This window comes from Sorghum bicolor, chromosome 10 (genome assembly GCF_000003195.3).
Source record: "Sorghum bicolor cultivar BTx623 chromosome 10, Sorghum_bicolor_NCBIv3, whole genome shotgun sequence".
NCBI lineage: Eukaryota > Viridiplantae > Streptophyta > Magnoliopsida > Poales > Poaceae > Sorghum > Sorghum bicolor.
The window spans coordinates 6,267,783-6,282,117 of record NC_012879.2 but is presented as its reverse complement, the minus strand read 5'-3'; the positions used below and the strand labels follow the sequence as shown (position 1 = coordinate 6,282,117).

The 14,335-nt window shown below is 43.9% G+C and overlaps 1 protein-coding gene and 1 long non-coding RNA gene across 7 annotated transcripts; one reads left to right on the top strand and one right to left on the bottom strand.

Annotated features, from left to right (window-relative positions):
- Positions 492-7,335, top strand: LOC110431221. 6 transcript variants are annotated; one of them, XR_002448604.1, is made up of 9 exons: positions 492-832; positions 917-1,324; positions 1,404-1,483; positions 1,760-2,359; positions 2,786-2,990; positions 3,088-3,874; positions 5,092-5,172; positions 5,999-6,056; positions 6,580-7,335. It is a non-coding gene; the product is annotated as an uncharacterized LOC110431221 (long non-coding RNA). The 6 variants fall into 6 exon arrangements; XR_002448606.1 differs by having other exon boundaries at positions 494-832; positions 917-1,055; positions 1,760-1,855; XR_002448603.1 differs by having other exon boundaries at positions 494-832; positions 1,760-1,855; positions 5,083-5,172.
- LOC8077315 lies at positions 12,688-13,359 on the bottom strand. The gene has a single exon (XM_002436606.2). The coding sequence runs from the start codon at positions 13,357-13,359 to the stop codon at positions 12,688-12,690; it is 672 nt and encodes a 223-aa protein (XP_002436651.2).

Below are 14,335 nucleotides of genomic sequence, written 5' to 3'. Positions count from 1 at the left end.
TATATTTTTTAATATATTACTAAAATGTTATTACTGTAGTATATATAATAAGTATAACCACATACTCTATGTATGTATGCATAATTAACCTACATAATACCTTAGATGGTTTACTATGATCATATACTTCGTCTACACACACTTTATCGGGCCATATACGCCTTAAATCTAGAGATATACACATAAGAGTAACTACTACTGGGAGTAAAATGAATTATCCTATATATATACTAATTATATATATATAAACTAATTATACAGTTTATGTGTAAATCGTGAGATAATTTTTTTAAGCCTAGTTAGTCCATTATTGGACATTATTTAATAAATAAAAAAAATGCTACTATGACAAAATTCTAAAATTTTTTGCATCTAAACAAGGTCTGAAACGCTCAACTCCAATTCAAACGGAGTGTGTGAAAGTGAAAAGAAAGGGAAATGTCTCCTACAACTAAAAAAATTAAAAGATGGACATTTTCTTCGTTTCGTCCGTCTGCCCCGCCGTGCGTCCGCTCGTCCGCGTTGTCCGTACTAGGAAACAGTCGGGCGACCATCATCCCCTCCCCGATTCCCTCCCCGTTTCCTACCACGTCCGCGCGGGCGCCGTCAATCACGCGCCCCAATCTCCTCCACGAGAGCGCCCCAATCCGTCTGTGAGGGCGCCGTCCTCTAGCGTCATCCTCGAGTGCCGTCCGCACGAGCTCTGCCCCGCGACAGCTTCGTCCTCGAGCGTCGTCTGTGAGAGCGCCGTCCTCGAGAGCACCGTCCTCGAGCGCCAACGTCTACGTCGTTGTAGCCTGCTTGCTCACCGACATCAAGGCCGACCTCCGAGGTATGTTTGTGCATGGTCGCACGGGTCTCGCCCCTGATGTTGGCTTGTGCGTCTGAATCTCATGAGCTCTGGTCGGGAGATTAGTTGTGGTGGGGGCGCAGATGCCGATTCAACAGCGCATCAGGGGCGCGTCGCCATGGATGTCCCTGGCGGGAAGCCGAAGTGAGTGCCACGGGGTGGGAGCGTGACGTGAAGATGTCTTCGCGCATGATGAGCTGATGAGGTACGGGTTCCAGTTACTCTACTTGTCCAATTTGACTCTGCTTCATTCAGTGTGGTGCTCGCGCTGTGTTGGTGGATTGGTGGTACAAGAAGGTGAACTGGGTGCTGAATCCATCCACTTGAGGTGGAAGCAATTGGGCTGCTGTGATAGTGAGATTGGTGGACATCATCACTGACAAAGTGGTGAATTAATGGACTTGTGGTGGAAGTGTTGCTGTTCCAGGCAATTGAAATGTTACTCTTCTTGTGTGCTTCTTTGTTCTCATAGTGGTGCGCAGCAGAATTCTGAAGCTTTGAATTCCAGCTTTGTGGGGCTTAGAAAAGTTAACGTTTCAATTAATACATGCAGACATGCAGTTGCCTTGTTACTTATTTTTTGGGCTCCGTCAATGCCCCAGGGTGTGGATTCCATAGACGCATATGGCTGAGGTGAGCTTCTTTTGAGCATTTTTTATATGACGAACTAACATAGTCAAATGGAGCATTCGTTTCTGGTGAATTGGACCGGATATTGAGTTTACGGGAGCTGTCAGGGACAATATTCATGGTTCTATATTTAGTCTATTTTTTATCTTGGTTAAGCCCACAAAAGTCCTCTTTGTTGAATGCTTAAATTCTCTAATTTATTTCGTTTGGTGTTATAAACACAAATTGGTTATTTAACCAACTGCATCTTCACGTATGCTAAAATCTTTGTGGTTCCAGGAACTAGAAATGAGCCTCTCGGGGAATGAGGATTTCTCAAGCATATCAACTGAGACAACTTATTCAATAAAGTTGACCTTTCCTTCAGCTTCAATAGTTAAGCAACTGGTGTCTACCATTGAGAAAGATCATGTTCCTTACCAAGCATTTTAAATATGTTTAGAATTTTCACAGTTTCTGAATGGTTTAGTTTGGGGTATTTCATATCTGTTGGACCTCTAAAAAAATGAAAATTGTGTGCTGATGTTTGAGATTGTTGAAGCCTGGTCTAAACCTGAGGGCAACAACAAAAGGTCATTCAGTTTAAGCTCTGAATGCTCTAACCTTTTCACTCTTAAAAATAAACTCAAACACTCAAGTTCTGATTGCTTTTGCATTCTATGATGGCAGTGGGATGAGAGTTGAAGAAGTCATGTTTTTTTCTTTGGCTACCCTCTGACAAACCACATTGGCCTCTACATCTTTTTTAGTTTTCCATTATTTTTATTAAGCAGACAGTACCTACTAAATTTATTTTGTGGTTGTTACAATTCAGTAAACTACTACTCTTGGACAGTTTTGGTGTCGAACGCTAATATAGCAGAACTCCACCAATTCATGGTATCAATATTCTGTTGTTCATTGATTCATTTGTTTGAAGCGGTTTGCTTGGCATTCCATGGTTTACCGGTTGGAAGCTGATGAATCTATCCTTTTTTTTTAAAAAAAATATACCAAATATAGTTTCAATAGTCTATGCAATACCTTTTTCAACGAGATCTCTTTAATTGTTTCCAATAGAGTCTCTGTCTTTTGTGTCATTAGAAAATTTCAGCTTATCCCCGGTACCTGGTAGTGAACATCAGCTTGTAGTGGGCATCACAGAAAATGATTTAGACAACACATAGATTTTGGCAACTCGAGAACGAAGAAGCATAGTTTTTTATTCACTGACATAATAGACCCGCTACTCAAAAACTGGTAATTTATGTTATCTACTGGGATCTAGGTTGATGAATTTATGTTATCTCTATTTAATGTGTGCAGGAAACCATGGAAGAACATGCACCCACCAGACAAAGTAATGATAAGGATGAGCCATCTGGTGAGGAGGCAAACTATGATATGGAGATGTTGTTAGGACTAGAGGCTTCCGTAAAGATGGTGATATAATTACAACCAATGTGGAGCACAAAGAGTGCGGTGACTAGGACGATCAGGCACACTATGAGGAGAAGCTCGTGCTGGACAGGTAAAACAGGAATATTTCTTCAGGTCTTTGCGAGGTTACAATAATAAAGAATTTTATTACATATGGTACCCTTATTTTTGCAATATACAATGCTTAGGTAGCCGACCATGGTGACACGAGCCATATCTCCTACAACTAAAAAGAGTAAAAGATGGACACCAGTTTCGTGCGACATTCGTCCATCGGGTCTTTCGTCCTGCCTCCTGCGATGAGGAAACCCGCCCGGCTCTCTCTTCCGCAGCACAAAAAAAGGAAAGCGCCCGCTATCTCCTCCACGAATCCTCCTCGGCGCCGCCTCGACGAATCCTCCTCCACGCAGAGCGCCCACCTCCTCCTCGACGAATCCTCCTCGGCGCCCCCTCGACGAATCCTCCTCCACGCAGAGCGCCCGCCTCCTCCTCGACGAATCGGCGACCGCCTCCTCGGCGCCCCGCTCCCAGATTTCGGTGCCCGCGCGAACTCCGGTGCGCATATTTCGGTGGCCGCGTCCCGCTGTCCGCGCAGCGACCCGCCGTGGGAATCTCGGCGATCTCCGGTGGCCGAACAACCGGTCCGCACCCGCGCGGACTCTGGTGGCCACGCTGCCCGCGCACCGCGCACGCCGGTGGCCGCGCCCCTCGCCCCCGCCGCTCACTCGCTACCTGAGCGGCCGCGCCGGTGCCCGCTGCCCGCGCCGCGTACACCGGTGGCCACTGCTACCCGAGCGAGCCGCGCCCTGGGCCGTAACCCTAGCCGTCACCGGTTGACACAAGGTCGTTGCGGGGCGCGCCGGCGTTGGCAGGCCATGGCAGACTACAGTGTTGCCATGGCTGGCCCATGCGGTGACGGTGCACCGCCTCTTCCTCTCCCCGCCGGTGGCTACGCTCACCTCCGCCCTACGCCAGGTGCCCATGCCTCCATCTTTGCACAACTCTTCTCTTTCATTCTTGCTGTGCGAGATTGGCCACCCAAACCCTGTCTATCTGTATCCCGATCTGATCTGATCTAGGTACAAGTGTTGATACATGTACTATACCTACAATCTTTTTCTGTTTTGTTTTTGCGAAAAAAATTGGTTTACATGTGGACGAGCATGTTCTTTACTCGGTTCGACCCTGCCTCAAAGTTTACCCAAGAAAAAGATTGGGTTTACAAGTACTCCTGTTGTTTTTGTTCAGAGTTGCATCCACCTGTACCGAACCAAATGTCCAAATGCCAAGAAACGATTATATATTAGTTCTTGGATCAGCTATAATGTTCCGTAGAAGCTAATAGATCTTTGGTTAGTTGCTTTTATACTCTGCCTAATTCTTTAGTACTCAATGCGAGAATGATTCCAGTATAAACTGTTGGCAGCATGGCTTCCTAATTTCTTGCAATAGTGTCTGTGAATTGTAATTAGTTGCTTCATTTTATTTCTTGAGAGCCAAAACCATGTAGGTTTGAACATATGGTTCATAGTTCTGAATAAAATATTTTGTGACATGCTTGTTTGCTTAATATTGCATTTCTTACATTCTTGCTATTGTCGGTATTGTACCTTTATGAATATATGATAACCGAAGATCATTATACTGCATACCCTATATTCTTCAGCTTTTTTGCTATATGCAACTCCTGATCGAAGCGAGCAACTTTTCTTCGTGCTTTCTGCATCAATTTGACATCAGTTGAATTTTATATAGGAGGATGTGATTCTTTAAAGAAGAAAAACTCAGGAGGATGTGAGCTCTGGTTTTAGTTTAAATCTGAATCTCCTTGTGATAACTTGTCTGCGATGCCATGTCTATACCTGCATATCGTTCCCAATTTCTTGTTGACATCTTTTTTTTCCAATTCCATGTGTCTGTCCAACTTGAGTTACTTAACAGCTCGATGTGCTTGTCAAGACCGTAAAACTTTGTCTACTGTGAAACTATGTTTCTTGGACTTTTTGCAATTTACCAGGTTCAGTTAATGGCAAGTGCAATAGTTGATTTGGCAAGTGCAATAGTTGTCGTGCCTCTGTGGCACACTGACATTACAGATTCTCATATGTTAACATCTAAAATATGTGAGAAATGTTTTATGCCTCTTAAGCATTGAGAGATAACACTACATTAATGTTCTAAAGCAATGGCAGGTTTGCTGGACTGACATTATCCGCTAGATGTGGGCACTCTTTAAAGAAATTTGGGCATCATGGAGAAATATTGTTTTTACAGTGAGTATTATCTATAATTGTTTTTGTTTGTATGCTTTAGAGAACAGGTCAGTGCTTTGTGTAGTCCTATTCCCAATATGCTTTAGTAGTCCAATTGAATTAGTCTAATAAATTTCTAACATAGGTCTGTCACATAAATAGCATAGAGAACAGGTCATTGCTTTGTGTAGCTCTGAAGCCCTTCTATTTTCTACATAGAAAAAACATACTAAGTTGAAGTGAGCAAAGATTTTCTTAAAGATGCATGGATGTGCAGCTGAATTTTTGCCCCTGTGTCATTAAGCAATAACCATGTGGAATAGCACACCACTGAAGTTGGAAGTTAAATTGCAGTTTCCTTTGCTGCATTCCAATTAGAACTAGGAATAGTACTTTGCCATTCCACCTAAGGAGATCCATGCCTCACCATTCCATCATGTATCATGAATCCTGTTACTTATCTAGCTATATGAAGTTTTGCTTCAGAAATAGTTTGCATTTCCAAACCCTGACTGCACACCACCCTGCTCTCTTCCTTGCAGCAGATGTGAGGTGAGAAATTTCTCTCATCACCATGCAGCTACACTTGGTTTGCCTTTTTTTTTCTATTTTTCACATGCTAATTTGTTCCTGGCTTCCTGCACTAAATGAATCTCATAAAAAAGATGAAGTTGTATAAAAGATGACAATTATTATTTATTTTCTTTTGTTCATGACACCACACACCAGACTTGGTGATTAATGTTTTCTCCTTCAAAACTTATTTACTTGTCAAATATCATCTACGTTTTATAATAAATTGTCAAATATTTCTTGTGCTTTGATGACATTTTGTGCCTTGAATCAGGCCCAAGAAAAGGACCTTTTCGATGCACTTGCTAAGCTTTCTGAAGTATCATATGATGGTACGTTATTTTGTAGAATCTTTTAATTTATGTTAAATAAAGTAAACTCTAGATTCCCAGAAATGAAAGATATTATAATCATGTCTTGAAGCAATGCCATAAATGCATAAACATGCCTAACAAAATCTACACTCTGAAGATTTTAGTTATCCTTTTCTTTAAAAAAAAGCAATAATTTTTCTTTAAACGAAAGAAAGAATGAAAGGCAGCAGTGAGTTTACTAATTAGACTAATGAGTGATTGGAACTGTCCCCTGGGATTAGCAAGAAAGAAAAAGCTTGCATAATTTAAGGTTTCGTGAGTACTTTGAAGATGAGTGGATTGTGGACATGACAGATTTTGGCACTTTGTTAACTGCATTTTTTTTTTACTATTTCATATATTGTTTTTGACCATATACACACACACACACACTAGATATGGAGATTGTTGTCTTTTGCCATTTTCATCACCATTTAACCCATTCTCACCTACACCTACCTAAAGTTGATTACTTGACCCGTTTTACCCTTGTGCGTTGCAGTTGTTTATTTCGGTGCTGACCATAACCATCGGTCGGTCAACCTCAATGAGCACGACAATGGCAAGGGCGATGAGGCAGTGCTGTTAAAGCTTGTGAGTTCAAGTGACGAGATGTCATCTGAGATTAACAAGGTAAAGATCCAGGGCGTTGCTTCCGTCCCCCTCAGCTGTGACCCTCACCGGTGGCACTGCCAGCTTATCTCCGCTCCTCCTAGCGCCGCCACTGCTCGTGGCTGCGTCTTCCGCCTCTGGCCCACTGATGGCCGTGGGGTTGACCTTCGTGCCCTCGGCTCTGTGCAAGAAGCGGTCCTTAATTGACCAAGCTCACGGCGGAGAGGAGAGGATGCTGGAGTTCGCTCGACACTTTAGGTGGCGCATCCACAAGGCCAGTGCGGAAGCTATTGACGCCTTTTGCGCCCATATTGGTGTCCCCGGAACCGGATGAGCAAAAACATGCACCTCGCCTCCACGCTGATCGTGCCCGTGCGTGGGAGGTTCCAACGCCTAAAGCTCACTGCGGACCAAGCCTAAAGTTCAGAGTACAAAAATTTGGGAACAGGAGGTTCCAACGCCTCAACAAGCTATTTGATTGTTGTACTGTCCAATCATTTTTTAATATCTAACATTATCTTTATTAGTTGTTTTTTGAATCTCTAATGGTGTGTGATCTACTGCGTTCAAATAATTTGCCCTCAAATCCAATTGATAGCCTAATCCAACCGCTCTGCGGGATGGTATGGAGATATGGTGAAACTTATTTATGGATTTACTGACACATGAAAAAATAAATATTGGAGATTTCATATTACTAATGTAAAATATTATCTTAGCTGCATCATAAAAAAGTCTATATACCTGCGACACCATGTTCTACGTGACTGTGTTAACTTCATAAAGTTTACTTTTTGATTAAATAACACTTTAACATTGATATTTAATTTTTACACTATTATTATCTTATCATTGGATCTGTGTGTTTTAAGTATAAAATATTAGCTATCCCGTAGCAACGCACGGGCACGCTACCTAGTAGAGTATAAGAAAGACGAGAGCATGGTGAAAGGCACTGCCAAGGACGAATGGAAAGGTGCAATGAGCTTCCAGTTGAAGGACAGTACCATCGAAGACGGCACTAATGTGACAAAGGTTGATGTTCACATGCCCCCTCAAAGGGATTCTCGAGATGCATTCCATAAAAAAAAGAATTGTGGGTTTGATAACAAACCTAAAAAAATCATTATCGGCTTGCATCTTGCCCATAAGGTAGTGTACTTTTTTCCATTACTCCATTTATTTATTAGCGCACGAAAGAAATAGATATATGAGATTTCTTCAATTGTTCGCTGGTCTCAAAAGTCATGGCTGAAAATACTGTTCGTTGGTTTATTGTGAGAGAAAAATACTGTTAGCTGGCAGAAAAAGTACGGCTTATAAAACAAGCGAACGGGCTGAGCCCGTGACACCGTGCACTCTGTGACAGTTAAATTTACGAACTTGTTTTTTTAGATTAAATATTACTTTAACATCATATTTCATTTCACAGTATTGTTATCTTATCGTGTGATCTTTGTGTTTTTTAAATAAAAATTTAGTTGGTATGAACCTAGTTCGAGTAGTAAGCCTGAACGGGACCGATCGAATCCATGCAAACATTCCAGAATTCGTTCTCGTAGGTTGAAAAATCAGACCCCATGATCTACGGCAAATTGGACTTTGTTTAGTTCTATTTTTTTTTAAAAAATATTATAGCACTTTCGTCTATATTTGATAAATATTGTCTAACTAGATTTAAAAGATTCGTCTCATAAATTAGAAGTATACTATACAATTAGTTATTTATTTTATCTATATGTAATACTTTATGTATGTGTCGTAAAATTTAATATGATGACAAATCTGAAAAAGAATATAATTTTTTTTAAAGTAAACAAAGCTACCAAATGACCGATCGTGGATTGCCATTCGCGTGCGGGCGGCACCACATGGTCACCGTCACCCGCGTGAAGGCAGCAGGTTGGTAGAAGAGCGGCAGGCGCTTTGCCAGTTTGCCGTGGTGGACCGCGCTTCTGTCCACAACCCGTGGACTTCGTGTGTGTCCCACTCCGCTCGGGCACTCCCACTCCCACATGTTGTCCAGGGCGTTCGGTTATAACCGCAAATTCGGTTCGGTTCGGTTAAAAATATTTCGGTTTCCAACAAATAAGCACGATCGGTTATTAAAAAAAAATTAAAACCGCAGAATTTCGGTTCGGTTTGTAAATTCGGTTTTCGGTTTTTAACCACAATAACCGAACATAATGGCATCAGCATATTCAAACAACAACAGATTGCAAGCAACAACATATTAAAATAATATCTTAACATGAAAATTTAAAAGTAGTGCATCTTAGTATCTCACATTCTCATAGTACACAAATCAACAAGGCAGCAAACATAGTTTTAAAAGTTCTTCATTATTGAAACAGTAAATAACCCGCGATGAAGGAGTGAAAGAGGGTATTTCGGTTTATTCGGTTATTTGGTTCGGTTTTAGTATAAAACCGAAGCCGAGGCCGAACACCGAATACCACAAAAACCATAACCGAACCCGCAACCGAAAACCGAATAAACCGCAATTTCGGTTCGGTTCGGTTCGGTTTTCGGTTTGCGGATAAAAAGTGCCCAGGGTGACCCACATGGTCCAGTAATACAATGCAGCATGTATTCACATTTCTCCCTACTATTTCATATATTTTGATGCATATTTAACGGTATGGATAAATAATGCCCGGTATGTACATAAAAAACTGCTTTCCACATGGCCACATTTCCTAATCCCTACGCCCCCGATGTGACAGTGACACCTGACCTGACATCCATAGGTGCGTGGTGCTGCTGGCCGCCGCCCCCTGGCCTGCGCCGGCGGCGTCGAACAGATTTGACTGCATGAGCTGATGATTTGTTGTGACAGAAAATCATAGATTGAGCTGGTAAGTTTAAACGACAAAAAAATTATAGAGCGGCCACTTTTGCAAGTACGCACAAGATGCAACTCGAGTGTCGCTTTCATGGAAACGTCAAACGTCTCTCGAAGGCAAAGCCGGTTGCCTTGGGCCTTGCTTAGATGTGAAAACATTTTGAATTTCGCTACTGTAATATTTTTGTTTGTTTGTGATAAATATTGTCTAATCATGGACTAACTAAGGTCAAAAGATTTGTCTCGCGATTTATAGACAAACTATGTAATTAGTTTTTGTTTTTATCTATATTTAATGTTTTATGCATGTGTCGCAAGATCCAATATGACGAGAAATCTTCAAAACATTTTGGGAACTAAACAACCCTTAGTCGCGCAGCGCGGCGACAACGAGGAGTCAGCTTTCGCTGTCAGCCATCACTGTCCACAGGGCCATGGGCACGATGGCAACCACGGATATGAAAACGAAAGGCTTATCAACCTGCATCAACCTTTGCGAGATGAGGTTATTACTTATATTCAGAATCACACAGAAAGTCAGCAGTACATATAGGAAAAGGAGAAAAGTACATTGACTGGAGGCCGGAGTCCATCAGTCCATATAATGTGTGCTTGCATTGTGCGTCAGGTACTTTCAAGGATTTATTGCCAAATCATACATTTCATGACAAACATGTCCTATTATATATATTAATACCCCAGGACCAGGATCAAATACTAAAGAAAGCAAGTCCAAATGTTCAATGGACTTGGGGACGACCAACAATTTCATGGTGGACAGATAACAAATCAACAAAATCAGCAGAGTATGCATAACCTCACAGACCAATTCATACTTACCAATCTTACAGAAGAAATTTTCTTATAAGATGAACAAAATATCATAATTAACAAGAAGTAGCTAGCCGCAATCATATTTCAATTATGATTACATAAGGTTAGAATGTTAGATACGAAGCAAAGATGGCACTGGATGCGACCAACTTCTTAAAACCCTCAAAACAAGTATAAGTAGTTAATCACGGTCCTATTAGTGTCTTACTTTAGTCAGTTTGGAAGCAACCTACATAATCATACAAATATTTATGTGTTAACTGAAGTCCTGGGCATGACAACAGTAAAAAAAAAAACATCTTTCCTATCACAGCAACTACAGAAAAGGAAAAGAAAACTCAAAGACACCTAACAAATGCGTCTCTGTGTTTTAGCCTAACTGTAAAAAGATGTTGGGGTCACTTGTTATCATATCGGGAGGTTTTAGTTGGTGGGGAGCAGCTCTGTTTTTCATTTCGGTGCCTTCGTGCACACAAAACTGAGATGTAAACTGGTTTCACCAGTAACTCCTCTTTATGCTTTCAATATAAGCAGGGCCATATGGGTCTATGGTCTAAAAAGGTACCTAACAAATGTACCATTACGAGCAAAACAAAGAGAGGAGCCTACAAAAATCTGCAATCCCACGGATTATTTTTAGATTAAGGAATAACATATTCCGGCCTCCAACATCCACGTATATGCATTCCCACGGATATCACTAATCTCACAAAATAGCATGATCAACAAGAACTTGCCACAAGACCACAACCAGATTTCAATAGAGCTAACTTTTATAGTAAGCATGACACTAGATGAGACTAGGGGAGTATTTGGTTCCTGGCTAAATATTGCCACATCTCAAGATAACTCATCATGAATAAGTCTGAAAAGACACCTTAAGTGATCAATCAGGGTTTTACTATTTGACAGGTTTAGAGGCAAGACTTATAGCATCATATCTTATCTCTGGGCAACGATATGATTAAGATGTAGCTGGCAAAATATGCATATAGGCCTTGATTGCTACCTGCACACAGAACAGATCGAAGCAATTCAGAGAAATTGTTAACACCCGTATTCAAATCTTTTTAGAGCAAAGTGCATGTGTAGTAAGTAGTAACCCCATACCTAGGAGAAGTTTTACAGAAGCACATAACAAAAGGCTCTAATAGGAACCATCAAAATAGAACTAGATAATTACTCCAACAAGCCCCCAAAATACTGAGCCAACTGAAATATGTAATCTGCAATTTTAGAGAAGCATAACCTGCATCAACTCCTCTCTCAGCAAACTCTTCAAGCTCAGCTGCCAATTCTCAAGTTCTCAACCTGTACATGGAAAGAAAAACAGGTCCAATTCCTAGGCAAAAGGCAACATGCATTTATTGCACATTTGCATATGCCAGTGCCAATACAAGGATCTCGAATCAAATTGGTACACTTATTAGCAATCATCAGGCACATTCAGCAACACGGAAGATTATTGTACCATATTACTCAACCACACATTCCCATGTCTGATAGTACGAAATGGTGACTAATGCATAGGAAAGTTTCGACCATAATAGACACACAAGCTCGAAACAATATCACGGCATCCGGAGTCACAAGTAATAACCACCACAAACATATTGTAGTACATGGTCTGTCTGAATTACACACACGAAAATTTATTATGGAGATGCAGTTGAAATCTGCTGTGTGATGGACCTTAATTGTAATGCGACCAACCAGCACCTCCACTTCCATGCTTTTAGTATCTGCAAGACACAAGATTGCCCACATTTTATGTTTAATCATCTGTACGTGTATGCAACCACCAATCTTGAACATCGCAAAAGGGAAACGATCAATTGTAAAGATGCATGATTGTATAAGTATAATGAAGGGGTTGTGATTGGATGACCATTAACCACATCCATCTGTTCTAGGGCAAATAAAAAGGTGCTCGAGGAAGCACCGAAGCAGCTCGCGGAAGCAAAGCAAATGGTGGCAAGCAGCCGGCAATGCTGCGCCCTGCGGCACTCCAATGGATAATTGTTGACTCCTTCCAGCAACACGCAGCACCCGCCACCATCACCACCAAAGCAAAGCAAGAGGGTCGAGGGGTTTGGGGGTTAAGGGCGAACGGGGAGCCGAGCCGGGAACGCTGGGGAAGAGGCACGGGCGCACGGAACACCGAGGCAGCAAGGGGAAAGGGAGGCGGATCGCGGTGCTGCGGTGCAGTGCAGGCACCTAATCACCTATGGTGCGGGGGCGGATGCGCGGGCGCACGCCGCACGGCGGGCAGGGAAGGGTGAGGTGGGTCGATCGGCGACTGGTAGAGTTTGAGGAAACTTACTTGGCTCCGTGGAGGAGGACGAGGAACATGGCCATGGCCATGAGGCTGACGAGCGCCGCCGCCGCTCCGGCCGCGATCTTGGTGAGGAGGCGCAGGATGAGTCCCTGGATCGGCCCGTCTCCAGCGACCGCACCGGTACCGCCAGCAGCCTCGCCGCCGGCGCGGACGTGCGCGGCGCCGTCGACGATGATGAGCATCATCCCGCAAAAGAAGGTGACCGTCGCCGCGGCAGGCAGTGCGCGGAGAACAGCCAGGCCGAGCGCGCCGTGATCGGCACCACCACCGGCGGCAGCCTGGCCCCCGAACACGATGAGCTCGAGCGTGCTAGCGGAGACGCACAGCAGGAACATGACAAGCGGCCCCGAGATCGAGAGCTGCCCCTGCCCGTTGCGCGCGCCGGCCACGGGGACGGCGGCGCCGACGTGGCGACCCATCATCAGGTGACGGTACGTGAGCGCGACAGCGACGTAGAAGACCACCAACGCCGCAACCAACGGCGGGAAAACCTCGGCCGCGGCCGCGCTGTTGTGCAGTGGGGCTTCGTCGGCGAGTGTCGTGGTGCTGGTGCGGCCCGCACCGCACAGCGGGTCCATGAAGGTGGTGAGCTCGAGGGCGGCGAAGGCCAAACACAGGTAGAGGTAGGCGAAAGCAGCGACGCCGCTCACCATGGCGTTCGGTTGGGGAGGATCACGAGGCGTGTGGTGGAGGGAGGGGAAACCGAAGAAGGGCGGCTTGCTCGTTGGAGGAGAGAGAGGAGCTTTGTAGTTGTAGGGCGCAACGCAATGCAAATTGGCAAAAAGCTGCTTGGCAGGAGAGGGTGCGTCCAACTGCAAGAGAGAGAGAGAGAGAGAGAGGAGTGTGTGTGCTCTAGTAGACACAGAGAGAGAGAGAGTGCGTGCGCTAGAGAGAGCGCTGTATCTTCGTCTCCTCGTCCAATTTTCTAGAGAGAGAGGGGGGGGGGGGAGAGAGAAGAATGACGGTTGACGGGATCCCTCCTGGTGGCTCCTGGCAGACATGAATGGATCTCTCCAGGGTCTTTTTAGTCTTTTTATTTACTCGTCGAGTGAGAACAGAGAAGAGGCTGGATCAACGTCCGCGTCGAGGCGGCCGGTGTTCGCTGCAGAAAAAACGAACAAAGGCAAGGAAGCTTCCCTTTTATTTCCCTCAACGGCCTTAGGAGTGTTTGTTTTTGGAGTGGTGACAGGGTAAACCCGTAGCTGAAAAGGGTAGCGCGCGCGAACGCAGAAAAGGGACGCGATTTTCCGAGGTCATCACCACCGACCAAGATAACTGTCGACACGTCGCACGTGTGGAGGTCATAGAGCCTGTGGGGTGGTGACCCACCTAAGGCATTGTTTAGATGTAGTCGGATTCGCATCAATCCACGTGTATTAGGGTAGATTGGAGTGAAACTTGAACTAAATTTCACCCCAATCCACTCCAACACATGTGTGTCGACGAAAGCTGGTCGGCAGTCTACCTTGGGGTATACCCACGGTAGTAGTTTATCGGCAGACGGTGTGCAAACTACGAACTCGATGGTGACGCAAGACACGGACAAGCTTTTTATCCAGGTTCGGCCGCCGAGTTGGCGTAATACCTACGTCCTGCGTCTGGTTGTATTGATTTGTGTTGAGAGAATAT